General features: G+C 52.7%; 2 protein-coding genes across 2 annotated transcripts in view; both read right to left on the bottom strand.

Annotated features, from left to right (window-relative positions):
• Positions 1 to 20991: 20991 nt before the first annotated feature.
• The window catches only part of LOC141956714 (uncharacterized), a 34144-nt gene continuing 29045 nt past the window's right edge, over positions 20992 to 26090 (bottom strand). Inside the window, exon 15 of the mRNA XM_074897517.1 lies at positions 20992 to 22289. Within this exon, the coding sequence (XP_074753618.1) occupies positions 21366 to 22289 (924 nt within the window). The 3' untranslated portion in view covers positions 20992 to 21365. The remainder of the gene's footprint in view (positions 22290 to 26090) is intronic.
• Positions 22373 to 24513, bottom strand: LOC141958159 (KRAB domain-containing protein 1-like). Its single transcript, XM_074900833.1, has 4 exons — positions 24219 to 24513; positions 23506 to 23632; positions 22690 to 22801; positions 22373 to 22513 (listed from the first exon to the last, which is right to left on the bottom strand). The coding sequence occupies exons 2-4, from the start codon at positions 23630 to 23632 to the stop codon at positions 22504 to 22506; spliced, it is 249 nt and encodes an 82-aa protein (XP_074756934.1). The 5' UTR covers positions 24219 to 24513; the 3' UTR covers positions 22373 to 22503.

Here is a 26090-nt window from a genome sequence, read left to right on the forward strand (position 1 = left end):
TTTTCTTATTTGTATTCCGCTCGTTTTTCTCAATTATTTGTTTCAGTCTGTAAGGATAGAGTATGATCAATGCCACGTTTGATTTAGGATGACAAAGTGTCAGCAGGAAAGCAGGCCAGGTAGTGGCCTTTTCACATGGTTTTTAACCTTGGCATCCGAAAAACCTGCAAACGTTCCTGCACCTAGTTTGTAATTATTTTTGTAATTACATTTTTTATGATTTTTATGATGTTATTTGTAGAATGATATCTTTATATTTTTATAATTGTATATTTGGAATTATTTTATACCTAATTTTATAACACTTTGAATGCCTATTTTTAGGATTATTTTTGCTATTGATTTGTTACTCTTTTTCTTTGTTTTTTATATTCTTTTTCTCATTAGTTTCCCTCTCGTTTTTCTCAATTGTTTGTTTCAGTCTGTAAGGACAGACTATGATCAATGCCACGTTTGACTTAGGATGACAAAGTGTCAGCAGGAAAGCAGGCCCGGTAGTGCCTGTTTCCTGAAGAAGGAGCATCTGAAGGAGGAGGACCAGGACCAATGCCACCCATTTAAAAGAGGAGGAGCGAGCAGGAGGTGCGTGGTATTTTCCAAAGTATTACACTTGCCAAGGCTTGCGAACTCTTTTCACATGAATTTTCTTCTTGGCATCCAAAAAACCGCGCAAACGTTCCTGCACCTAGTTTGTAATCATTTTTAGAATTATTTTTATAATGTTATGTTTAAAATGTTATTTATATTTTTATAATTGTATTATTGTAATTGTATTTTTTGAATTGTTTTATACCTTTTTTTCTAACTCTTTGAATGGCTATTTTTAGGATTATTTTTGCTATTGATTTGTTATTATTGTCTTGGTTTTTATATTCTTTTTCTCATTAGTATTCCTCTCGTTTTTCTCAATTATTTGTTTCAGTCTGTAAGGATAGAGTATGATCAATGCCACGTTTGACTTTGGATGACAAAGCGGCAGCAGGAAAGCAGGCCAGGTAGAGGCCTTTTCACATGGTTTTTAACCTTGGCATCCAAAAAACCCGCAAACGTTCCTGCACCTAGTTTGTAATTATTTTTGTAGTTACATTTTTTATGATTTTTATGATGTTATTTGTAGAATGATATATTTATCTTTTTATAATTGTATATTTGGAATTATTTAATACCTATTTATGTAACACTTTGAATGGCTATTTTTAGGATTATTTTTGCTATTGATTTGTTATTATTGTCTTGGTTATTTATATTCTTTTTCTCATTACTTTTCCTCTCATTTTTCTCAATTGTTTGTTTCAATCTGTAAGGACAGACTATGATCAATGCCACGTTTGACTTAGGATGACAAAGTGTCAGCAGGAAAGCAGGCCAGGTAGTGCCTGTTTCCTGAAGAGGGAGCATCTGAAGGAGGAACAGCAGGACCAATGCTACCCATTTAAAAGAGGAGGAGCGAGCAGGAGGTGCGTGGTATTTTCCAAAGTATTACACTTGCCAAGGCTTGTGAACGATTTTCACATGAGTTTTTACCTTGGCATCCAAAAAACCCCCAGACGTTCCTGCACCTTGTTGGAAATTATTTTTTGTAATTATATATTAATTTTTTATCATATTATATTTATAATTATGGGTTTTTATTTTTAGAATTATATTTTTATAATTGTATATTTGGAATTATACCTATTTTTATAACTCTTTGAATGGCTATATTTAGGATTATTTTTGCTCTTAATTTCTTATTCTTTTTCTTGGGAGTTTTTTATATTTTTTTTTTCTCATTGGTTTTCCTCTCGTTTTTCTCAATTGGTTGTTTCAGTCTGTAAGGACAGACTGTGATCAGTGCCACGGAACTGGCAGCAGGAAGGCAGGCCCGGTAGTGCCTGTTTCCTGAAGAGGGAGCACCTGAAGGAGGAACAGCAGGACGGATGCCACCCTTTTAGAAGAGGAGGAGCGAGCAGGAGGTGCGTGGTATTTTCCAAAGTATTACACTTGCCAAGTCTTGCGCACTCTTTTCACATGAATTTTCATCTTGGCATCCAAAAAACACGCAAACGTTCCTGCACCTAGTTTGTAATTATTTTTGTAATTATTTTTATAATTGTTTTTATAATGTTATGTTTAAAATGTTTTTTATATTTTTATAATTGTATTCTTATAATTGTATTTTTGGAATTATTTTATACATTTTTTTTAACTCTTTGGCTATTTTTAGGATTATTTTTGCTATTGATTTGTTATTATTGTCTTGGGTTTTATATTCTTTTTCTCATTAGTATTCCTCTCGTTTTTCTCAATTATTTGTTTCATTCTGTAAGGATAGAGAATGATCAATGCCACGTTTGACTTAGGATGACAAAGTGGCAGAAGGAAAGCAGGCCCGGTACTGCCTGTTTCCTGAAGAAGGGTCATCTGAAGGAGGAGGACCAGGACCAATGCTACCCATCTAAAAGAGGAGGAGCGAGCAGGAGGTGCGTGGTATTTTCCAAAGTATTACACTTGCCAAGGCTTGCGAACTCTTTTCACATGAGTTTTTAGCTTGGCATCCAAAAAACCCCCAAATGTACCTGCACCTAATTTCAGAGGAGATCTGACATGGGACTGTGCTCAGTGCTACAGAGGAGAAGCAGCAACCCCTGGTGGGCACCCTAGGGCCCACCCTGGGAGTCCAGAAAGGTTCCTCCCCCCGGATGCGGGGCACGAGGGCCATCTTGGTGGAGCAGGAGCAGCAGGCACCTGGCCAGCATGGCCCAAAGGAGCCCTGGCCAGGGGCCGTGCTCAGCGCTGCAGAGGAAGGCAAAAAACCCCCGGGGACACTGGCTAGCCCACCGTGGGGGAAAAAAAGCCTTCCTCCCCCCAGCTGCAGGGCACGAGAGGCCGCCTTCGTGGTGCACGAGCAGCAGGCAGTGACCCGGCCAAAAGGGACCGGAGGAGCCCTGGCAAGTGGTCATGCTCAGTGCTGCAGAGGAAGGCAAAAAACCCCCGGGGGCCAGCGCCAATGTGCCCCGGGGGAAAATTCCTTCCTGACCCCAGCAATGGCGATCGGCTACTCCCTGAGCAGGTGAGCAAGACCTGCCTCCGCGTCCCACAGGCTGGTCACGCCTCCCAGGAAATGCCCAAGCCCTGTTCTCCCTCAGCCTGGAGCCAGCTCAGGGGCTTCCAGGAGTGGTCAAATGCCCCCGGCCTGATCGACCTTGGGGGCAAGAATCTTTCCTGTGCCTGTCTCGCGGGCTCTCCAAAGCACTGGGAGCCCTGGCAACGTCCCTGCATCCATCCCATTTCTTACGGCTGCTGCCCCTGGCTCCGCAGGGGATGAGGCCGGCGCGCTCTGCAGTGCTCCTCACGGTGGCACTCCCTGGGGCTGGCCACGGCTCTCCAGCGGAAACGGCCTGAGAGCCTGGGGCACCTCCAGCGGCAGGTGATTCTTCTCCTCTCCTGAGGGACTTGCATCTGCTCCCGGAAGGCTTGAAGCAGGATTTCCAACCATCCGATGAGATTTGTGGTGGCCCTGCCAGGAGCTGGCCTTGCGTGAGAGAACTTCCATCAGCCTCGACCAGGCTGCAGTCTTCTTCCCTCAGCCCCCTGCCATTAATCCCATCCTCTCCTCAAGGGCTTCCTCTCGGATGTCCCCGGGGCAGCTCTGGCAGCTGGACACTGGCGGGTGCCCCCTTTTTTACTGCCCCGTCGCACGGCGACTGCTGCGTTGCCAGGGGTGACATTGTGACATAGGGTTGGTTGGCATTGTGACATGGGTATGGCACTGTGCCATGGGGGTGGCTCTGTGACCTGGGGGTGACTGACAGGGCCCCCCATGCGCAGCCCCGCCCACCCCCCTTTGGAGAAAGCCTTTGGGGTGCTGGCCCCGAGGCAGTCGCTGTGCCCAGGAGGCCCCGGGACTGTCCCTGCCCTTGGTGGCCATGCGCTGGGCACAGCTGAAACCACCTGCAGTGGTGGGGGATGAAGTTCCTGATGAGGTTATTCAGCTGCAAAGGAGCTGCTTCTTGTGGTTTTCTTTTAAATTAATAAACGGCAAGATATAAAACAATCCTCCAGCACATGCCTGGTCATGAATCGGTCTGCAAAAGTAGTGAAATGAGGGCAGAAAGCTGGCAGGCTATGTCGACTCAGCGAAAGAATCCCAACGTTTTGATGCCAGCCAGGTGTGAAGAGACAGGCCCTCGCTCCTGTGCAGACGTGGCTCTGCTGGAGCAGCAGGCAGAGGGAGGCTAGAGACGAGTTCCCTTGCCAGGAGTGCCCCCTCTCCAGAGGCTGTTAGGAAGAAGACAGCCTGTCAGGAGCCAGGACTTGCAACCCTGTCTAATCGGTCAGCTAAAACCTGCATTGTGAGTCACGCTTGGAAACGAAGCACTCCAAGGCAGTGCATCTTCAGAGCGTGCCTTCCTCTTTGCGTGGGCCCTGCAAGGCCAAGAGGTGCTGAAATAGCACACCCTGACAGAATGAACTCTGGCTGTACTAAGGGCATCCCCATAGAGTGCTGGTGAAGAAATGCATGCTAATGTCCACCCTAAAGCTCCCCTGGTGCAGCTTGGAAGCATTCCCACACAGCCTCTCCCTGGAGACCAGGGAGAAGAGCTCAGCACCTCCCCCTGCCCTTCCCCTCCTCAGGAAGCTGTAGAGAGCAATGAGGTCCCCCCTCAGCCTCCTCCTCACCAAACTAGACAAACGCCAAGTGCCCAGCTGCTCCTCACAGGACATTCCTTCCAGCCCTTTCACCAGCTTGGTTGCCCCTCCTCTGGACACGTTCAAGGACCTTCACATCCTTCTCAGATTGTGGGGCCCAGAACTGACAACAGCACCCAAGGTGAGGCCGCACCAACGCTGAATACAGCGGGATAATCCCCTCTTTTGCCCGGCCGCTTCTGCCGTCTTTGATGCAGCCCCGGGTGCCTTTGCCCTCTTGGCTGCCAGGGCGCACGCTGCTGGCTCGCGCTGAGCCTGCTGTCAGCCAGCGCCCCTGCATCCCTTTCTGCAGGGATGCTCTCCAGCCACTCCTCTCCCAGGTATGCTTGTGCCTGCCATAGCGCCGTGCCAGGTGCAAAATCCGGTCTTTGCAGTTGTTAAATTTCACCCCGTCGAAGACTGGCCAGTGCTCCAAGCTGTCTCGATCCTTCTGCAAGGCCTCCTGTCCTTCAAGAGAGTCATCGGCACCTCCCAGTTTGGCACCCTTGACAAACTCGCTAATGGTAAAGAAGAGGAAACTCTATTGGTTTCCTTGCTTTTCCTCCGCTTTTATCTCCTAAGCTTCTCTGACAGAAAGGTGTTAGCCCAGGTGAAAGACAGATCACTCTGAAAGCATGTCCTGTCAAACACCCACAGGCTTTTGTTAGCCTCTAATGGTGCTAACATCCTTAGAACTGGTCCGGTGACAGCTCGGTGGAAACCCCTCTTGCAGACAGTTTCTGGGGACTGTTTAGCCAGGGCTGCTCTGCAGCACGTGGACTGCAGCACCATCATGTGTCGACTTTGAAGACAACTGCAGAAACAAAGTGCTAAAGCTCTGTGTATCCCAGGCTCATTCTGACCGAGAAATGGACAAATACCTGTCTTCAGTTCTCTCGGTGATGTGTTTCAGCCTTCTCTCAACCTGGCAGCAAATGCACCACCTGTCACTGGTGCCTGCTAGCTGATGCCTGCAAGCAGTTGCTGCTCATTGCTGTACCAGGAGAAGGGACTGGCAACGCCATGTGCCGAGGGTGGCCTTTCAAGCTTGGCTTCCCTTGTTACAATGCCTTTTTTAACTTTGGGGTTTAGTGGGGTTTTTTTTCCCCTTTTTCTAAGTTTCCAGCCCGCCTCCCCTGCAGGATACAACCAGTCTCGATGTGCACAGGTTAACGTACTTTGAAAATGATCCCAACCTCTTGCTCACAGCAGGGCTGGCTTCTACCAGGCGTAGTAAGTTCACAGATGGGGAAGAAAGGTAGGGGACATTTTCCCGTTGCCAGAATATCTCATATCAGTAGCTTATCCTGACTCTAGCGTAAGTAGCCGTTTAGTTCAGCGCTTTCACAATGCTTGTGCGAGGAACTTGGACGTGCTGGAATGCAAGGTTTTGGTTTCAGAAGGCACGTTGGGCCGTTGCTTTAATTCTTTACTGGTATGAGACAAAGACTTGTGCAAAAATCATGCAATAAATAGAAAGACACACACACACACTGAGGCATTTGTCTTGCTAACTGTTTATTTGCAATGTGGAAAAAGCACTTTTTTCACCTTTAAATAATCTGTCTAGTGGTAGTTTGTTCTAGTCTCAGAGAAGAAACAATTGCCTGGTTTCTGGTTCCATGTTTCATCTGCCTTTGACATGCTCCCTGTTCTTTAGAAGCTCTCTCAAGGGTTTTGTTCCAGGCTTCTTTTTTTCTTCTCTCTTCCTTTCAAAAATCTTCCTTCCCTCTAATCATATTCAGTGCCTGAAATCTTGTTCTTTTCTTCGTCAGGATGACGCCTTGGAATGAATTGGTTATACGTTACCTGATAAAGTAGAATAGTTTGGGTCCTCTCATAGACAGATCGTGGAAAGAGAATTTACCCTGATGTTGATCTCTCAGACAGAGGATTAGTATACAAGCGTGATGTGTAGGAACAACTTCCAAGAGCTGAGCCCCTATTTCCTTCTTTCTGTGACCATGTGGTTGTGCTGTGATTGTTAGTTTCTTCCGTGTGATTTTCTGATTCCTCTTCATAGCTCCTAGGAATTGCCACATGATTTCTTTGTGAATCCAGACAGGGAGGTGCAAATGGTGCAGCTGCAGAGTTCTTTCCGTGACAGGAGCAGGAATTAGAGGAGAGTATTTCCTGCAGCAGCCCTGTAAAGCTGGAGAAGGGCAGGACTTGCGTCCCGTCTGTTTGGAGCAAAGGGAAGTGAGGTCTCTTGCAGCTGAAGCACCTTTCCCTTCCCTATTTCCCTTCCCTCCCGAGGAGACGGTTATTTGCCGGAAAGGTCAGGACTCTTTCAGCTCTAAAGCCACCTTCAAGGACACCCATCACAAAGGTTCCAAGCGCTAACAGGATTTTACTGTATTTTTCTCAGTCCGTTTCAGAGCGGATGCTCACAAGCGTTAACGTGGTGCACATGTGCAGCCAGGAGCGGGCTGATGCGATCCTCGGTTTAGCTTGAAAAACCTTCACTGGGAGCCTGGCAAAGGGAAGCGAGAGCCACAGAAAGTCACGACTCCCCTGCGTCTCGTGTGGAGGGACAGATGCGTGAATGTGATGGTTAAGATGCATCTTTGCCGGAAAGAGGAAAGCGGGTAAGTGACTGATGAGGCAAGAAGGTGCTCTTGAGAGCAACCTGCAGAGTCTGAAGAATGAGACTTTTCTCTCTTTTGGGGGAATGAACCATTATCACATGAATTTTCATCTTGGCATCCAAAAATCGACAAACGTTCCTGCACCTAGTTTAGAATTATTTTTTAAAAGATGTTTTTAAATTTTGATAAGTATTTTTTTCTATTTTTAAAAGATATTTTAATTTTTTTTATTCTGCTTTGCATATCTTGTCATTATTTTTATAACTATTTGAATGGCTATTTTTTGTTGAATTTTTGCCCTTTATTTTTTATTGTTTTCATAGGGTTTTTTTTATTCTTTTTATCATTAGTTTTGCTCTCGTGTTTCACAATTCTTTGTTTCAGTCTGTAAGAAAGAACGATGATCAATGCCACGTTTGACTTTGGAGGACAAAGCGGCAGCAGGAAAGCAGGCTCTGAGGTAGTCCCTGTCTCCTGAAGAGCGAGAATCTGAAGAATGAGGAGCAGGAGTGATCAGACACTTTTAAAAGAGGAGTAGCTCTCGAGCAGGAGGTGCGTGGTATTTTCCAAAGTATTACACTTGCCAAGGTTTGTGAACTCTTTTCACATGAATTTTCACCTTGGCATCCAAAAAACCACGCAAACGTTCCTGCACCTAGTTTGTAATTATTTTTGTAATTGTTTTTAGAATTATTTTTATAATGTTATGTTTAAAATGTCATTTGTATTTTTATAATTGTATTTTTGGAATTGTTTTATACCTTTTTTTCTAACTCTTTGAATGGCTATTTTTAGGATTATTTTTGCTACTGATTTGTTATTATTGTCTTGGGTTTTATATTCTTTTTCTCATTAGTATTCCTCTCATTTTTCTCAATTGTTTGTTCCAGTCTGTAAGGACAGACTATGATCAATGCCACGTTTGACGTAGGATGACAAAGTGTCAGCAGGAAAGCAGGCCAGGTAGTGCCTGTTTCCTGAAGAGGGAGCACCTGAAGGAGGAACAGCAGGACGGATGCCACCCTTTTAGAAGAGGAGGAGCGAGCAGGAGGTGCGTGGTATTTTCCAAAGTATTACACTTGCCAAGTCTTGCGCACTCTTTTCACATGAATTTTCATCTTGGCATCCAAAAAACACGCGAACGTTCCTGCACCTAGTTTGTAATTATTTTTGTAATTATTTTTATAATTGTTTTTATAATGTTATGTTTAAAATGTTTTTTATATTTTTATAATTGTATTATTCTAATTGTATTTTTGGAATTGTTTTATACCTTTTTTCCTAACTCTTTGAATGGCTATTTTTTAACATTATTTTGGTTATAGATTTGTTATTATTGTCTTCGGTTTTATATTCTTTTTCTTATTTGTATTCCGCTCGTTTTTCTCAATTATTTGTTTCAGTCTGTAAGGATAGAGTATGATCAATGCCACGTTTGATTTAGGATGACAAAGCGTCAGCAGGAAAGCAGGCCAGGTAGTGGCCTTTTCACATGGTTTTTAACCTTGACATCCGAAAAACCCGCAAACGTTCCTGCACCTAGTTTGTAATTATTTTTGTAGTTACATTTTTTATGATTTTTATGATGTTATTTGTAGAATGATATATTTATCTTTTTATAATTGTATATTTGGAATTATTTAATACCTATTTATGTAACACTTTGAATGGCTATTTTTAGGATTATTTTTGCTATTGATTTGTTATTATTGTCTTGGTTATTTATATTCTTTTTCTCATTACTTTTCCTCTCATTTTTCTCAATTGTTTGTTTCAATCTGTAAGGACAGACTATGATCAATGCCACGTTTGACTTAGGATGACAAAGTGTCAGCAGGAAAGCAGGCCAGGTAGTGCCTGTTTCCTGAAGAGGGAGCATCTGAAGGAGGAACAGCAGGACCAATGCTACCCATTTAAAAGAGGAGGAGCGAGCAGGAGGTGCGTGGTATTTTCCAAAGTATTACACTTGCCAAGGCTTGTGAACGATTTTCACATGAGTTTTTACCTTGGCATCCAAAAAACCCCCAGACGTTCCTGCACCTTGTTGGAAATTATTTTTTGTAATTATATATTAATTTTTTATCATATTATATTTATAATTATGGGTTTTTATTTTTAGAATTATATTTTTATAATTGTATATTTGGAATTATACCTATTTTTATAACTCTTTGAATGGCTATATTTAGGATTATTTTTGCTCTTAATTTCTTATTCTTTTTCTTGGGGTTTTTTTATATTTTTTTTTTCTCATTGGTTTTCCTCTCGTTTTTCTCAATTGGTTGTTTCAGTCTGTAAGGACAGACTGTGATCAGTGCCACGGAACTGGCAGCAGGAAGGCAGGCCCGGTAGTGCCTGTTTCCTGAAGAGGGAGCACCTGAAGGAGGAACAGCAGGACGGATGCCACCCTTTTAGAAGAGGAGGAGCGAGCAGGAGGTGCGTGGTATTTTCCAAAGTATTACACTTGCCAAGTCTTGCGCACTCTTTTCACATGAATTTTCATCTTGGCATCCAAAAAACACGCAAACGTTCCTGCACCTAGTTTGTAATTATTTTTGTAATTATTTTTATAATTGTTTTTATAATGTTATGTTTAAAATGTTTTTTATATTTTTATAATTGTATTCTTATAATTGTATTTTTGGAATTATTTTATACATTTTTTTTAACTCTTTGGCTATTTTTAGGATTATTTTTGCTATTGATTTGTTATTATTGTCTTGGGTTTTATATTCTTTTTCTCATTAGTATTCCTCTCGTTTTTCTCAATTATTTGTTTCATTCTGTAAGGATAGAGAATGATCAATGCCACGTTTGACTTAGGATGACAAAGTGGCAGAAGGAAAGCAGGCCCGGTACTGCCTGTTTCCTGAAGAAGGGTCATCTGAAGGAGGAGGACCAGGACCAATGCTACCCATCTAAAAGAGGAGGAGCGAGCAGGAGGTGCGTGGTATTTTCCAAAGTATTACACTTGCCAAGGCTTGCGAACTCTTTTCACATGAGTTTTTAGCTTGGCATCCAAAAAACCCCCAAATGTACCTGCACCTAATTTCAGAGGAGATCTGACATGGGACTGTGCTCAGTGCTACAGAGGAGAAGCAGCAACCCCTGGTGGGCACCCTAGGGCCCACCCTGGGAGTCCAGAAAGGTTCCTCCCCCCGGATGCGGGGCACGAGGGCCATCTTGGTGGAGCAGGAGCAGCAGGCACCTGGCCAGCATGGCCCAAAGGAGCCCTGGCCAGGGGCCGTGCTCAGCGCTGCAGAGGAAGGCAAAAAACCCCCGGGGACACTGGCTAGCCCACCGTGGGGGAAAAAAAGCCTTCCTCCCCCCAGCTGCAGGGCACGAGAGGCCGCCTTCGTGGTGCACGAGCAGCAGGCAGTGACCCGGCCAAAAGGGACCGGAGGAGCCCTGGCAAGTGGTCATGCTCAGTGCTGCAGAGGAAGGCAAAAAACCCCCGGGGGCCAGCGCCAATGTGCCCCGGGGGAAAATTCCTTCCTGACCCCAGCAATGGCGATCGGCTACTCCCTGAGCAGGTGAGCAAGACCTGCCTCCGCGTCCCACAGGCTGGTCACGCCTCCCAGGAAATGCCCAAGCCCTGTTCTCCCTCAGCCTGGAGCCAGCTCAGGGGCTTCCAGGAGTGGTCAAATGCCCCCGGCCTGATCGACCTTGGGGGCAAGAATCTTTCCTGTGCCTGTCTCGCGGGCTCTCCAAAGCACTGGGAGCCCTGGCAACGTCCCTGCATCCATCCCATTTCTTACGGCTGCTGCCCCTGGCTCCGCAGGGGATGAGGCCGGCGCGCTCTGCAGTGCTCCTCACGGTGGCACTCCCTGGGGCTGGCCACGGCTCTCCAGCGGAAACGGCCTGAGAGCCTGGGGCACCTCCAGCGGCAGGTGATTCTTCTCCTCTCCTGAGGGACTTGCATCTGCTCCCGGAAGGCTTGAAGCAGGATTTCCAACCATCCGATGAGATTTGTGGTGGCCCTGCCAGGAGCTGGCCTTGCGTGAGAGAACTTCCATCAGCCTCGACCAGGCTGCAGTCTTCTTCCCTCAGCCCCCTGCCATTAATCCCATCCTCTCCTCAAGGGCTTCCTCTCGGATGTCCCCGGGGCAGCTCTGGCAGCTGGACACTGGCGGGTGCCCCCTTTTTTACTGCCCCGTCGCACGGCGACTGCTGCGTTGCCAGGGGTGACATTGTGACATAGGGTTGGTTGGCATTGTGACATGGGTATGGCACTGTGCCATGGGGGTGGCTCTGTGACCTGGGGGTGACTGACAGGGCCCCCCATGCGCAGCCCCGCCCACCCCCCTTTGGAGAAAGCCTTTGGGGTGCTGGCCCCGAGGCAGTCGCTGTGCCCAGGAGGCCCCGGGGCTGTCCCTGCCCTTGGTGGCCATGCGCTGGGCACAGCTGAAACCACCTGCAGTGGTGGGGGATGAAGTTCCTGATGAGGTTATTCAGCTGCAAAGGAGCTGCTTCTTGTGGTTTTCTTTTAAATTAATAAACGGCAAGATATAAAACAATCCTCCAGCACATGCCTGGTCATGAATCGGTCTGCAAAAGTAGTGAAATGAGGGCAGAAAGCTGGCAGGCTATGTCGACTCAGCGAAAGAATCCCAACGTTTTGATGCCAGCCAGGTGTGAAGAGACAGGCCCTCGCTCCTGTGCAGACGTGGCTCTGCTGGAGCAGCAGGCAGAGGGAGGCTAGAGACGAGTTCCCTTGCCAGGAGTGCCCCCTCTCCAGAGGCTGTTAGGAAGAAGACAGCCTGTCAGGAGCCAGGACTTGCAACCCTGTCTAATCGGTCAGCTAAAACCTGCATTGTGAGTCACGCTTGGAAACGAAGCACTCCAAGGCAGTGCATCTTCAGAGCGTGCCTTCCTCTTTGCGTGGGCCCTGCAAGGCCAAGAGGTGCTGAAATAGCACACCCTGACAGAATGAACTCTGGCTGTACTAAGGGCATCCCCATAGAGTGCTGGTGAAGAAATGCATGCTAATGTCCACCCTAAAGCTCCCCTGGTGCAGCTTGGAAGCATTCCCACACAGCCTCTCCCTGGAGACCAGGGAGAAGAGCTCAGCACCTCCCCCTGCCCTTCCCCTCCTCAGGAAGCTGTAGAGAGCAATGAGGTCCCCCCTCAGCCTCCTCCTCACCAAACTAGACAAACGCCAAGTGCCCAGCTGCTCCTCACAGGACATTCCTTCCAGCCCTTTCACCAGCTTGGTTGCCCCTCCTCTGGACACGTTCAAGGACCTTCACATCCTTCTCAGATTGTGGGGCCCAGAACTGACAACAGCACCCAAGGTGAGGCCGCACCAACGCTGAATACAGCGGGATAATCCCCTCTTTTGCCCGGCCGCTTCTGCCGTCTTTGATGCAGCCCCGGGTGCCTTTGCCCTCTTGGCTGCCAGGGCGCACGCTGCTGGCTCGCGCTGAGCCTGCTGTCAGCCAGCGCCCCTGCATCCCTTTCTGCAGGGATGCTCTCCAGCCACTCCTCTCCCAGGTATGCTTGTGCCTGCCATAGCGCCGTGCCAGGTGCAAAATCCGGTCTTTGCAGTTGTTAAATTTCACCCCGTCGAAGACTGGCCAGTGCTCCAAGCTGTCTCGATCCTTCTGCAAGGCCTCCTGTCCTTCAAGAGAGTCATCGGCACCTCTCAGTTTGGTTCCACTGTCAAACTTGCTAACGGTACATTCAACTTCTCCGTCCAGTTTGTGGATAAAATGCTGCACAGTGCTGGCCCTAGAACTGAGTCCTGAGGAACGCCCCTGTTGGCTTGTCTCCAACCAGATGGAGCCTCATTCACTACAAGGCTTTGAGCTCTGCCCTTCAGCCAATTCTTCACCCAGTGCACCTTCAACCTGCTTATCCCACAGGTGGACAAGTTATCCAGAAGAATGCTGTGAGGGACAGTATCAAAAACCTTTATTAGAATCTATAAATGTACATCTACTTCCTTCCCGTCATTGTCCAGGAGACAGCGAAAGAGAGTTGGACAGGGAGCAGGATGCTGGCCTTGAACCAACAGGAGCAACAGAGGGAATAATAGGGAGATGGAACATGAGAATAGATGGGGACAGAGAACAAGACTGAGATATTAAAATGTCCATAGCTGAGACGGGGAGCAGCTCATAGGGTCCAAGAGAGGACGAGGCAATCAAGGTGGAGGATGGGGACAGAACAATACAGGATTAGGGGTGTTAGTGAGCGAGATTACTGGTCAGAGGGAGGAAGAGAAGGAGACAGGGAGATAGGAAGGCAGGGACACAGAGCAGCACAGACAGGCACCGACAGGAAAGGAACACCAGGGAACTGACCAGGGAATTTGTGGGGGAAAAGAGACCGATATCGATCAGGACAAAGAACTGGAGAAGGGAAAAAATAGCGCTAGGCTGCTGGAGAGAGACAAAGGAACAACTAAAAGGAAAGAGAGGGAGCAGGACAAAAGTGTGTAGAGAAAAAGGAACAGGGAGAGCTAGAAGAAGAAAGAGCAAGGGGAGAGGGAGCAGGAGAGAAGAAGAGAGAGGAGAACAGAGGTAAACAGTAGCAAATGAATCACAGCAGCGAGGGTAAGAGAGGGGCACAGGGGAGGGCCCAAAAAGCACAGGAGGAGCAAGGGGGCCCTGAGGGCCCAGGGCTCACCGCAGCTCTCGCTCCCATCACTGACAGGGAAATTTCCCAGCTCAGACTCTGCTGCTTCCTTCTCTCCTCCTTTCCTCTTCTGTAGCTCCAGTCGCTAGTCTGTCCTTCCCCTCAAAGGATACGTGGGTGTCTCAGCTCTTACAAGACGAAGCTTCCTACACACACAGCCTCACTTGCTTGAGCACTATGCAGCTGTACTGCACCTTGGGTGACGCACACATACCCTGGGGTGCACCTTGGCGGTCTGGCCTGCTGTCCACTATGAAGAGGGATCCTTCCTCTCCCAGAGAGGCAGGCTTTCTCTTCCCACAGTGGGAGGCAGCTGCTGCCCAGAAGGCCTTGGGTTTCTTCATGTTTCCCTTTCTCAAGCCACTCCATCTTCAGCTGTGTCAACTACTTTTCAGACATTTGAGCCCGTTTATCATTTAACTCTTGGCCTTTGATGCCAGGAGTTGCAAGGGGACACAGAGGCCAGAAAAGAGTAGAGACTGGAAAGGGGTGTGAGGCTGGAGAGCAAATAAAGGGCAGAAACTTGTGGAGTGCCAAAAGGAGTGGCAGACTGAAAAGGGCTGGGTGGGCAAAAAAGGGCCATAAGTTCCAAGAGCACATAAAGGCCAGAAAAATATGGGGGCTGAAAAGCTGCTGGAGGTCAAAAAGGGACGCTGGAAGGGAAATAGAGGACAGAAAAGTGTGGAAGCAAAAAAGGGGTGTGAGGCCGGAGGGAAATAGAGGCCAGAGAAAACTGGAGGCCGAAAGGTCATGGGAGGCCAGAGTGAAGTAGAGGCCAGAAAAAATTGGAGGCCGGAGAGGAAATATAGGCCAGAAAAAGTTAGATTCTGAAAAGGGATGCGAGATGCACAGAGGGAGAGAGAGGGACAAAGTGCGGCGCACAGAGTGAGAGGGACAAAAGCAGACAACCAAAGAAACCACACAGGAGCCAACCCTAACAAATACACCATTAAAGCTACATTATAAAAGAGCTTTTATTATTTAATAACATTAGAACCAGGAGCAAATAGACCTTTATTGAAGCTACATTACACAGAAACTTTCCTTTACTTAAGAAACCTTAGGAGCAGAGCAAATACACTTTTACTAAAGCTACATTACAAACCAGCTTTTACCTATTTAATACACCTTGGAACCAAGAGCAAATACACCTTTATTGAAGCTACATTACACAAAGACTTATGCATTCCATAAACCCTAAAACCCTAAGAAGGAGTGATTTACATACCACCATTACCTCTCATAGCATTTATGCTCTTTTCATATCCCTATTAGCATCATGTCTTTACTACCTAGATTCATAACTATTTAAATACTATTATGACTTACCTGAGGCCAGGAACACCATTCCCAAGCCCTTCCAAAATCACCCTGCCTGCAAAAGCCCTGGCCTTAGCCCGCTCTGTGTCCAAACACTGGCAATGATCATCGCCTCACAGAGCGGCTGGGACCAGGGGAAAAAAAACCCAGCCAGGGGGGAAAAAAGTATAATCTCCCAGCTGGGGCTTTTTTATTAATTCTTGTTTTTTCTAGATACTCAAAAACCTCAACTCCACCTACAACAACAGAAATAAAACATTAAGCAATCATACACAGAGAGGCACATTTGAAGCACCCCACCCATTCAGCTACCCCACAATCCACCCCTCACTCTCAGCAAACCCATCTGGCCACCTGACCGCCACACCGCATCATGGCCCCAGTGTCTTCAGGGCTCCTCAGGACACAGTTCCCAGATGTCTCCAAAATCACCCTGCCTGCAAACACCACAGCCTGAGCCCAACCTCCCCTGGCCATGAACATCACCTGACAGAGCAGCCAGGACCAGGTGACCATCAACCAGGTCAAGGAGAAAAAGAAATCCCCCTGCTTGAGAGTTTCTTGACTATTTTTAAAAGACACAGGAACTGTCTCTATGTTTGATAGACCCTGAAATGAAAGACAGCATCACATAGAAGGAGAGATACCTTATAAAACTAACACTCATTCAACATCTACTCTATCCAACCATAACCTCCCAGAGTGGCAGAGCACCCCAATTCCATAACCCTCCCTGGAAATGCATCATCATGCACCTCAAGCCATCACCATCACTCCACGTGATTCCACACTACAGGCCCCCATAGTTGGAAGCAGACGAATATGCTTCCCCTCTGTGCACCGCTCCTTCTTTGCTTCCATTTGTACACTCCATCAAACGTCCTGGAAGGATTCACTTCTGGGATGCCAGTGGCCTTATGGCACCTGCAACAGACAGAAGAAGGAACTCTAGAGCCTGCTTGTTGATAACTACTGGCTATCCCCAAAACCAACATAGACAACCTCCACCCAAACAGGCCACACCCACCACCACACTGCCATTCCCTGCTTGGACCATTCCACCCCATCCAGAATGGCTACAAACACACAAAGCAGCTCCACCTCAAACACACACATCTACATGCTCCACAAACGTGACCTAAGGATGCAGGACTACCACACAGAGTAGAGTTAATGCCAGACCAAATGACACAGCTTGACCATACGTGCAATAATGCCAAGGCCACGCGACACAGATGCCCCAGTGTGGCCTGCTGTGCAAGAATGCCAAAATACTGGATGAAAGATGGGTGATAACACCCTAGCAACCAATGGAGACAAAATGCTGGGAAAGACTAAAGGCTATGATGACACAGGGAAGAACTCCCTGGAAGACCTCGCAAGAGAGAGTCACGGAGACTAGACCAGTGGTCAAGCCCGAGAAAGAGCTGCGTGAAAGACTAACCAAATCCACCTACAATGCTAAACCAGATCTGTAACACTGAGCTTCAATGTCACACTGCTAAGCAAGATAGAATGGGCACTGTGCCAATAACTCAAGGCTGCGAGATGCAATGGATGGCTACTGCATGCACAATAGGATACGAGTATGCCTGAGGCTCCTCAAGCATGAAGGCCAAGACAAACGTCACACATCACGTAACTAAGGAACACATATGAACACACAGTAGACATACTGCACAGCTCTACCCACTCACCCCAGAGCTACTGTGCCAGGGCACGTATCTCAAAAGAAGTATCCCTTGCCATTTCTAGTTTCTTGCCACAAGGTGCCTGCAAGAACAATATGAAAAGTATTGCTGACTTATAGGCTTCCCTCATGCTACCGCACGATTCAGTTGTGATCTGCTCAACTCCCACTCACTGGCTGAACACTGGCTCCACAAGGTCATGCAATCGAGGTAGATGCAATGCACTTGCCAGTTTAGTGCCGTACAATGTAATGCTCTCAGATCAGGCAAACCCAAACACAACGCTGGAGATGCACTGCCACACACAGGCCCCAGGCCTGCTCTCTGCCCCCAGACTTAACAAAACTTAAATAGCCCTCCCGCCAACCCTGATGTCATACCCCCTCTGCTGGGTCCACCCCACCCATCGCTTTGGGCCCAAACAGTGGAATATTTGATAGCGGATGGTAGATGGTGGATTGAGGGATGGTGGATGGTGGGAAGATAGATGGTGGTTGGTGGATTCTGGATTGTGGGATGGCAGATGGTGGATTGTGGATTGTGGGAGGGTGGATGGTGGATGGTGTGATGGTGGAAGGTGGATCATGGATGGTGGACTGTGGGATGGTGGATAGTGGGATGGTAGATGGCTGTTGGTGCATTGTGGATTGTGTGATGGTGGATGGTGGATTGCGTAATGGTGGACAGTGGAATGTGGATGCTGGCTGGTGAATGGTGGCATGGTGGATTGTGGGACGGTGGGTTGTGGAGAGTGTATGGTGGGAAGGTGGATGGTGTTTGGTGGATGGTGGATCGTGGGATGGTGGATGGTGTATTCAGTGTTGAATTGTGGGATTGTGGATGGTGGATTGTGGGAAAGTGGATGGTGGATGCTGCATGGTGCATTGTGGGATGGTGGATGGTCAATGGTGGATTGTGGAATGGTGGATGGTGGGAAGGTGGATGGTGTCTGATGGATTGTGGGGTGGTGGGTTGTGGATAGTGGATGGTGAGAAGGTGGATGGTGTTTGGTGGATGGTGGATTGTTCGATCATGGATTGTGGGACGGTAGACGATGGATTGTGGGATGGTGGGAAGGTGGATGGTGGATAGTGGGATGGTGGATAGTTGTTGTTGGATTGTGGAATGGTGGATGGTGCATTGTGGATTGTGGATTGTGTGATGGTGGATGGTGAATGGTGTATTTTTGGATGGTGGACGGTGGATGCTGGATTGAGTGATGGTATATTGTGGATGGTACATTGTGGGATGGTGGATTGTGTGATGGTTGATGGTGGATTGTGGGATAGTGGATGGTGGATTGTGTGATGGTGGATGGTGGACCATGGAATGTAGGATGGCAGGACTGTGCTGAGGTCGCTTGCCCACAGTCAGATGCTAACTGCTCCCCTGGTCCTCATGGAGCCCCTGCAGCTCCAGCTGCATTGGGGGCATCTCGAAGTAGGGCCCGGAGCTGTTTCCAGGGTTGGGGGGCCAGGGGCAGTTGTGGACCTTCCTCCCACTGTTGCTGGTCCATGTCTGCAATGCTCACAACTGCTCTCCTAGTACAGGTGGGGCACCGCTCACCTGGGGGGTGCAAGCTTGGTGGCCTTTTTGGTCCTAGGCAGCTGCAGCTTTTCCAACTGAGCCACAAGCCGGCATCAGGTGCTTGGCCAGCGCTGGAGTCAGGGGGCCTGTGCCACAGACACCTCCTCCTTGACCCGCAGAGTACACCAATGGGTTGTGCCAATGCTTGTGCCCACCTCCACCCAGTAACATGGTGCTTGCTGGAGCGCTGCCAGCCTGGCTGTGCCTGTACCCCTGGTGAGGTATAGCTGTGTGCCCCCCCAAGCCCTCCAGGGTCCCCCTGGCATCCCCCCACCACAGGGACCCTACCCTGCTGGTTGGGGCCAGGCAGGCTGGGGCAGCTGGGGGCATCCCTGGTCACTGCCGGGTGCCCCCCTGAGGTGGTGCAGGATGGGCCCTGCGTCCCCTCTGACGTTTGCCACTGCCAGCTGTCCCCAACCCTGCCTGGGGCCCACAGTCTCTCGCTGAGGTGTGGGGTGTAGGTGAGGAGGGGTCACACATGGAGAGAGGGCACATGTGGGAAGAGGCACATATGGGGAGGGGGCACGCATGGGAAGGGGCACTTGTGGGGATGGGACATTTGTGGGCAGGGGGCATTTATGGGCAGGGGGTGCCCATGGGGAGAGGGGACTTGAGAGGTATGTGTGGGGAGGGAGCACTGGTGGGTGAGGGTCACTTGTGGGGAGGGGGCCCACATGGGCAGAGACGGTGCCCGTGGGACAGGGGCCTGCATAGGCAGAAGTCTGAGGCCACCATGAGCTCCTGCCCCATGTACTGGGAGGAGTGGCCACGTAAGGGCCCTGCGCCCCACAGTACAGCCAGGCACCCACCAGGACACCGTGGGACGGAGGTGTTGGGGCAGGGTGGCACTGTTGCTGTGTCTGTCCCCACAGAGGAGCCGCCCTCCATGTGCCGCCACATCACCGAGCTGTGGACCATCGCCAAGGGTCCATGCACCCTGCCTGCCATTGAGGTCAGCTACTGCACCGGGCGCTGCCACTCCTGCACCACCGTCACGGCTGAGGTTTCCCCCTGGTGCAGCATCTCGACCCTGCGGTGTTGCCAATGTGGCAGCTGCCAGAGGGAGGAGTTGAAGGGGGAAGCAGGGTGGGGGCAGGCCCCCCAGGGTGCAGCATCTTCATCCCATCATCCCATGGTGATTGGTGTTGTTGGTGCGGCAGCTGCCAGGGGAAGCGGGGGGGGGGGGGGGGGGCAGGGTGGGTGCAGCTCCCCCAGGGTGCAGCATCCTGAGCCTTCCTCACCCCCTCTCCTGCAGGAGGGGGTTTCTTCTGGCGCTGAGGAGCCACCTCGCACCGGCAGTGGTGGCCCCCTGCGATGCAATGGTGCTCCGGGCCCTGCCCCCGTCTGCAGCAGCCCCGCATCTGGCACTCTGGCAGGGGGCTGTGGGGGACTGGGAAGGGCTCAGAGGGGACTGAGGAGGGACTGGAGGGACAGGGCTCAGGGAGGAACCAGGAGGGACCAGTAAGGGCTCGAGGGGGACTGAGAGGGACTAGGAGAGATCAGGGGGACTGGGGGAGACCTGGGAGAGCTTGAGATGGACCAGGAGGGACTGGGGAGAGACTGGGCGGGGGGGGGGGGGGGGGGGGACGGGTGACGGACGGGGACGGACACACATCGAGAGGGATGGGGAAGTGCTTGGGGGGGACCTGGGAGAGCTTTCAGGGGACCAGGAAGGACTGGAGGGGAACAGGAGAGGCACCAGGGAGGAATCAGGGGGGGCCTGGGAGGAAGAAGGGACTGGGAAGGATTGAGGGGGACCAGGGAAGGCCTCGTGGTGTGCAAGACTGGGTTGTGGGGCTCATGTGGGGGACATGGGGACACACCCAAGGCCACTCAGCCTGACTGTGCCTGGGGGAAGTTGAGACCCCCCAGGATGGAGCCTGGGTCTCAGAAAGCCTCAGGGACAAGCAGAGGAAGGGGGTCAGTGTCGAGGAGGGAATGGGGCCCCTGTCCATCCCAACACACACCTGCTGCAGCCCCACATCCCCCACAGCTCCCATAGCACCCACAGCACGCCCCCCCCCCCTCCAATGCCCTGGGCACCCCTGAGACTCGAAGGTGCCTTTGCACACCTGATGCCAAACCCACATGCTTGGCTTTGACTGTCGTGGCCATCACCAACTCTGGCTTTTTGGGGGGAATAAAAGGAAACTTTGGGCATGAGTGAATTTGTGTCCCTGTGCTGACTGAAAAAAAAAAAATTAAAACAAGATGATGGAAAGTGTGGCTGGTTCCAGCACAGTCCAGTGGCCCCGGCATGGGTGACACCTCTCGCCAGGACCAGCCCACGTCCATCCAGCTCCCTCAGGACACTGCTTTGCCCTTGGCTGCCCACTACAGCCTCTCACTGTGTCCCAGCGGGAATGGGCTGGGAAAGGGGTTTTCTAGGGATGAGGAAGGGGATGCTGGCCCTGGCCCAGGCCCTGGTGCTGCTGCCAGAGAGAGGTGGCACGTGCTGTGTTGCCATGGAGCTCACTGCTTGTTGGCGGCATCAAGAAGCTTTTTATTTACTATCTGGGTGGAAAAATAAAGCAGCATCTTCCCCTCCATCCCCTGCATTGCTCTGGGTGTGTGATGACACATTTCATGTGTCCCTTGCCCTGGCAGCCAGTCCTGTGCCCATGGCACCACGGGAAGGGGTGCCAGTGACGAACCCCCTCGAGTGGCAAGCTCAGTGCTGCTGCCCGGAGAGTCCCCAGGGAGCAGCCGAAGGGGATCCAGCCTGTGCCGGCGAGGGTGCTTCTCTGCTGAGCTGGAGGGGACCGTGGCTGCTGCTCGCTCCCAGCTCACATGTAGCTGCTCTGACATTGGTCAATGCTCTGGGTGCCATAGCCACCCCCACCACAGCCCCCGGCACCCCGCAGACCCATCAGCGGCAGTTTCGGGGGGTGCCAGGCTGCAGCGGTGGCAAGCTGGGGGTGCTGTGGGTGCGCTGGTGAGCCAGCATGATCCCCTCGTCCCGAAACCGCTTCTCGCAGCCGCCACACTGGAAAGGCTTGGCCTCCACTCGCCCCTCTGCTGGGGACGGACCCCCCCCACATTCCCACCGATCGCCCTCCGGCACCGCCGGCCGGTCCCGGTGAACCCGCTGGTGGCTCTTGAGGTGCTGCTTCTGGCTGCAGGTCTTGCCGCACTCGCCGCACCTGTAGGGCTTCTCACCAGTGTGGACGCGTTGGTGGACAGTGAGGGTCTTCTTGTCCCGGAAGGCCTTGGGGCAGCGGGCGCAGGCGAAGGGCCGCTCCCCGGTGTGGATGCGCTGGTGACTGACCAGGTGGTGCTTCTGGCTGAAGCGGTGGCCGCAGTGGCCGCAGGCGAAGGGTTTCTCGCCAGTGTGAACGCGGCGGTGGCTCAGGAGGTGATGCTTCTGACCGAAGCGCTTGCCACAGTCACCACAACCAAAGGGCTTCTCCCCGCCGTGCACCTTCTGGTGCGACGCCAGGATCTGCTTCAGGCGGAAGCGGCGGCCGCACTGCGGGCAGGAGAAGGGTCTCGCCGGCGTGTGCGTCTGCTGGTGCTTCCTCAGGTCCCGGCTCTTCCCAAAGCTCTTCCCGCACTCGGTGCAAGCGTGGGGTCTCCTGGGGGCCGGGGGGCCGCGGGGGGAGCGAGTTGGCTGCAGTTTGGCTGGGAGGCCAGTGCCGGGACGGGGAGGGTCCGGCTTCCCAGCGTGGGTCTTCTGGTGACGCTTGAGGTCCCCCTTGGAGGGGAAGGCCTTGCCACAGCGGGCACAGGCGAAGGGCCGCTCACCTGTATGGCTCCGCTCATGGATGGCCAATGCCGTCTGGCTCTTGAACCTCTTGTCGCACTCGGGGCACGTCGGGGGGGTCTTCTCCAGTGGCCGGGGTGCCAGGAGCTGGTGGAGCCCTGATGGTCCCCCCCTGCTCCTGCCCGGCTGGCTGCGGGCCAAGCCCCTCCGTCGCCTCCTGCCTCGCTCAGGCATTCCCTGGAGCAGGGCGGAGGGAGCCGACAGCCCCTCAGGGACCCCCCCAGCCACCCTCTGCACTGGGATGTCACCGGCTCCTGGGAAGGAGAGCCTGGGGTCACTGCCAAGGATGGGACTGGCACATGGGACACCCCACCATAGGGACCGTCACACACACCCCTCAGCCCTCAACCCTTCCCAGTAGACAGAGCACCTGGGGTCAAGGGGACGATGCTGCTGGACTCCCCCCACCACCACCGCAGCCCCCCAGTACCCGCCTGGCACAGGGGTCCAGTGTCTCCCCCGCACTCCGGGGGGGTCTGGCACGCACGGCAGCTCTTCTCGCTCCATCTTGCAGATGAGCTCTGGCTTGACAGCAGGATGGCCTGTCCGGGGCAGAAACAGAAGCACTCCCTCCCTCACTGCCAGGATGGCAGCACTGGCACCCCCAGGCCCCCCTGGCCCCAGCATCTGCCTCTGGCTCTGCCCCCACCTCCATGCCTGCAGGCCCCCCTACCTTCCTTCAGACAGGACATGGGTAGTGGCTCAAAGCAGCATCATTTCTGCACCAAGAGCACAGATAAAGCCCGGCCCTGGCTCCCTGGCATGGCAGGGGTGCCCCGGGTCCCTCAGGGTTGCTGAGGCCATTGGCCAATGCCCTTAACAATGGGTTCTGGTTTTGGGCAGCCCTGGGGTGGGCAGGCAGGGGGCCCTGATGGGCCTTGTAGGGCCCACACAATAAAGATGGTCTATTCTATTCTATTCTATTCTATTCTATTCTATTCTATTCTATTCTATTCCATTCCATCTATTCTATTCTTTCATCCCACTCCATCCCATCCCATCCCATCCAATCCCATCCCATCCCATCCCATCCCATCCCATCCCATCCCATCCCCGTTCCATTCCCTCCCCTGCCCAGGACAGCTCTCTGCAGGCACTCCCTAGCTCAGTAAAACTATCACCACTGCCGGCCAGTGCTCGGGCAGTCACAGCAACAGCCAGATTTTTACTTTCTGGGGCTCCAGCCCGGTTACAGAGCTGAATCCCAGCTTGGCCCCAGCCCGGCGGTGCCGGCGAGAGCCCTCACCCAGCGAGGCGACTGCCCTGTAGTTCTCCAGCATCACCTCCCGGTAGAGCTGGCGCTGCCAGCCCGCCAGCTCAGCCCACTCCTCCGCAGAGAAGTAGACGGCCACATCCTCGAACGTCACCGGCATCTGTGGCGAGAAGTGGTCCTGGCTCAGCACACCACGCCGCGTGCCCACCACCCGCCTCTGCTAAAGTCCTGCCGCTGCCAGCGGCTCCAGCAACTCATGCTGGGAGCAGGGCAGAGCTGGCAGGCTTAGGAGCAGGTTTCCCCCGCTCACGACAGACTGTAGACCCGCACCGTACGCCGGTGCCCCTGTCATGGCACAGCACAGCACCGTGACACAAGGCTCAGCCCGAGGCCTGGCAACAGCCACGCTCCTGCCCATGGCACAGCTCATCAGCGGCATCACCCTGCACTGAACTGGGGTGTCCCGGACAGGGCCAAGCAGGGCGAGATGGCTTTTTAGGGTTTATCGCTAGCGCTGGTGCGGGTGCCAGCTGTACCTGACCCCCACCTTGCCGGAGCAGCCCACAGCCTGGCACGCCGCTGGCTCAGAGATGGAGATAAATATTTATCCCAGAAGATGGAGGTGGGAGGCTCTGGATTCCGCAGGAGATGCCTGTGCCGGGAGCAGCCGCGCTGGCGCAGCCGCGACGGGCGGGCACTGCCAAGCACAAGATTTTGGATTAATAAAGGGGCTGAAGGTCACTCACCTGCCAGCGGCTGCCTCCACCCAAGGTCTCAAAACCCACCGGTGAAACACTGGCCCAGAGTGCAGGGAATAGCCAGGAAAAATAGATTTAAAAAAAAAAAATAGGGGTTCTTGGAAATCCTGACAGCACCACTGGGCAGGAGGAGCAGAAGGGAGATGTGGGGAAGTGTCCCGGGGGGATCTGACCCCTTCCAAGGGGGGCTTGGGTAGGTGGGACACGGAGCAGCGCGTCCCTGTTGTCACAGGGCAGGAGGGGGGCGACGGGGACGGGGCTGAGGAAGACAGAGCAAGGCCGGGCAGGGGCTAACCCCGGGGAGGGGGACACCGGGGTCCGGGAGGGGAGGGGCCTGGCAGGGCGGGGTGAGGGAGGGGAGAGGCGGTCGGGGCCGGGGTCGCCTCTCGGTGCCGCCCGACGGGTGCATGCCCGTGGGGTTGGGGGGGGGGGGGGGGGGGGGGGGGGCACAGCGCCCATCCCCGTGCCTCGGGCCCGTCGCCCGCCGCCCCTACCTGCGCCGGGGCCGCGCCGCCAGCCCGGCGGGGACAAAGGCGGCCCCGGGAGCCGGCGGCTGCGTCAGCCGGGGGGGGCCGCCCGCCGCCGGTGCAGCACGGGAGGTGTAGTCCGGGCTGGGGGGGTGCTGGGCACGGCCCGGGGCCGGGAGGAGAGGGGCTCCCCCACAGCCCACCCACTCGCGGGGATGCGGGCGTGTCGCGGGTCGTCGCCGTCCCCCTCTCAGACCAGCTGCGGCGATGCGGGTGCCCCCCCCACACCCCCATCCGTGGGGATGCGAATGCCCCCCTGCCCCCCATCCGGAGGGATGCCGGTGCCTCTCATGCTCCCTCCCACCTGTGGGCTGTGGGGGCGCCCCCATACCCCCCACTGCAGGGATGGGGTTGTACCCCCATGACCCCCCCCCCCACAGCATTGCCGTTCCCCCCGCCCCCAGCTGCAGAAATGGGGGTTCCCCCCTCCTGAATGGCCCCACCCACAGGGATGTGGTTCTCCCCCCACTCCGCCAGCTGCAGCAATGGGGGTGCCCCCCCCCCCAAATGCAGGGATGCAGGTGCTCCACATGCCCCCCCACCTAGCTAAGAGATGTGGGGCCCCCTTATGCCCCCCACTGCAGGCATGGTGTTACCCCATCATAACCCCACCCACAGGGATGCGCGTCCCCTCACACCTCCCCAGATGCAGGGATGGGGGTTCCCTCCCCCCACAATGACCCCACCATCGGGAATGCGAGTGCCCCCTCAGCTGCAGGGATGTGGGTGCCCCCCACCCCCCAGGGATGGGTGTGCTCTGTTGAGGTTTGGGCAGCAGCACTGGGGGGTCACACCTCTGCGGGGGGCAGGGGGAGGGCTGCGTGCAGGAGGGGGGGGCACTGTGCTGGGGGGCTGCCAGCACCAAGCCCACAGTGTGTGTGTGGGGGGGGGTGCGCCCTTGCCCACTGAGGGACATCACTGGGCGTCAGGGACAGCCCCAATGGTGTCACAGCCGTGGTCCTGGGGGGCCTCGCTCTGCCCCCCACCCCACCCCCAGCCCGCCGGCCCTGGCTAGTGATTCAGTCCGTGGGGAGCACAAGAGGCTGGAGGGGCACGGCTGGGAGAGTGGACCCCAAGGGACCGCAGGGACATCCTGGGCCCCAGCACTGGGTGCTCAGCGCCATAAAGCTGGGGGGGATGGGGGGGGGGGGCTGCTGGGCATCGTTTGGTTGCCAGTGACCAGTTAATTATTCTCATTTGCATCACTTGTCCTTCTTGGGGTTTGTTTTTCTCTTGGGGTTTATTTTCCTCTCTGTTGGGTTTTTTTCTTTCTCTTCTCCTTACAATTCTATTTTTTTAAATGATTATTTATTGTCCATTATTAAACTGGTTT

The sequence above is a fragment of the Athene noctua genome, chromosome 2, assembly GCF_965140245.1.
Source record: "Athene noctua chromosome 2, bAthNoc1.hap1.1, whole genome shotgun sequence".
Classification (NCBI taxonomy): domain Eukaryota; kingdom Metazoa; phylum Chordata; class Aves; order Strigiformes; family Strigidae; genus Athene; species Athene noctua.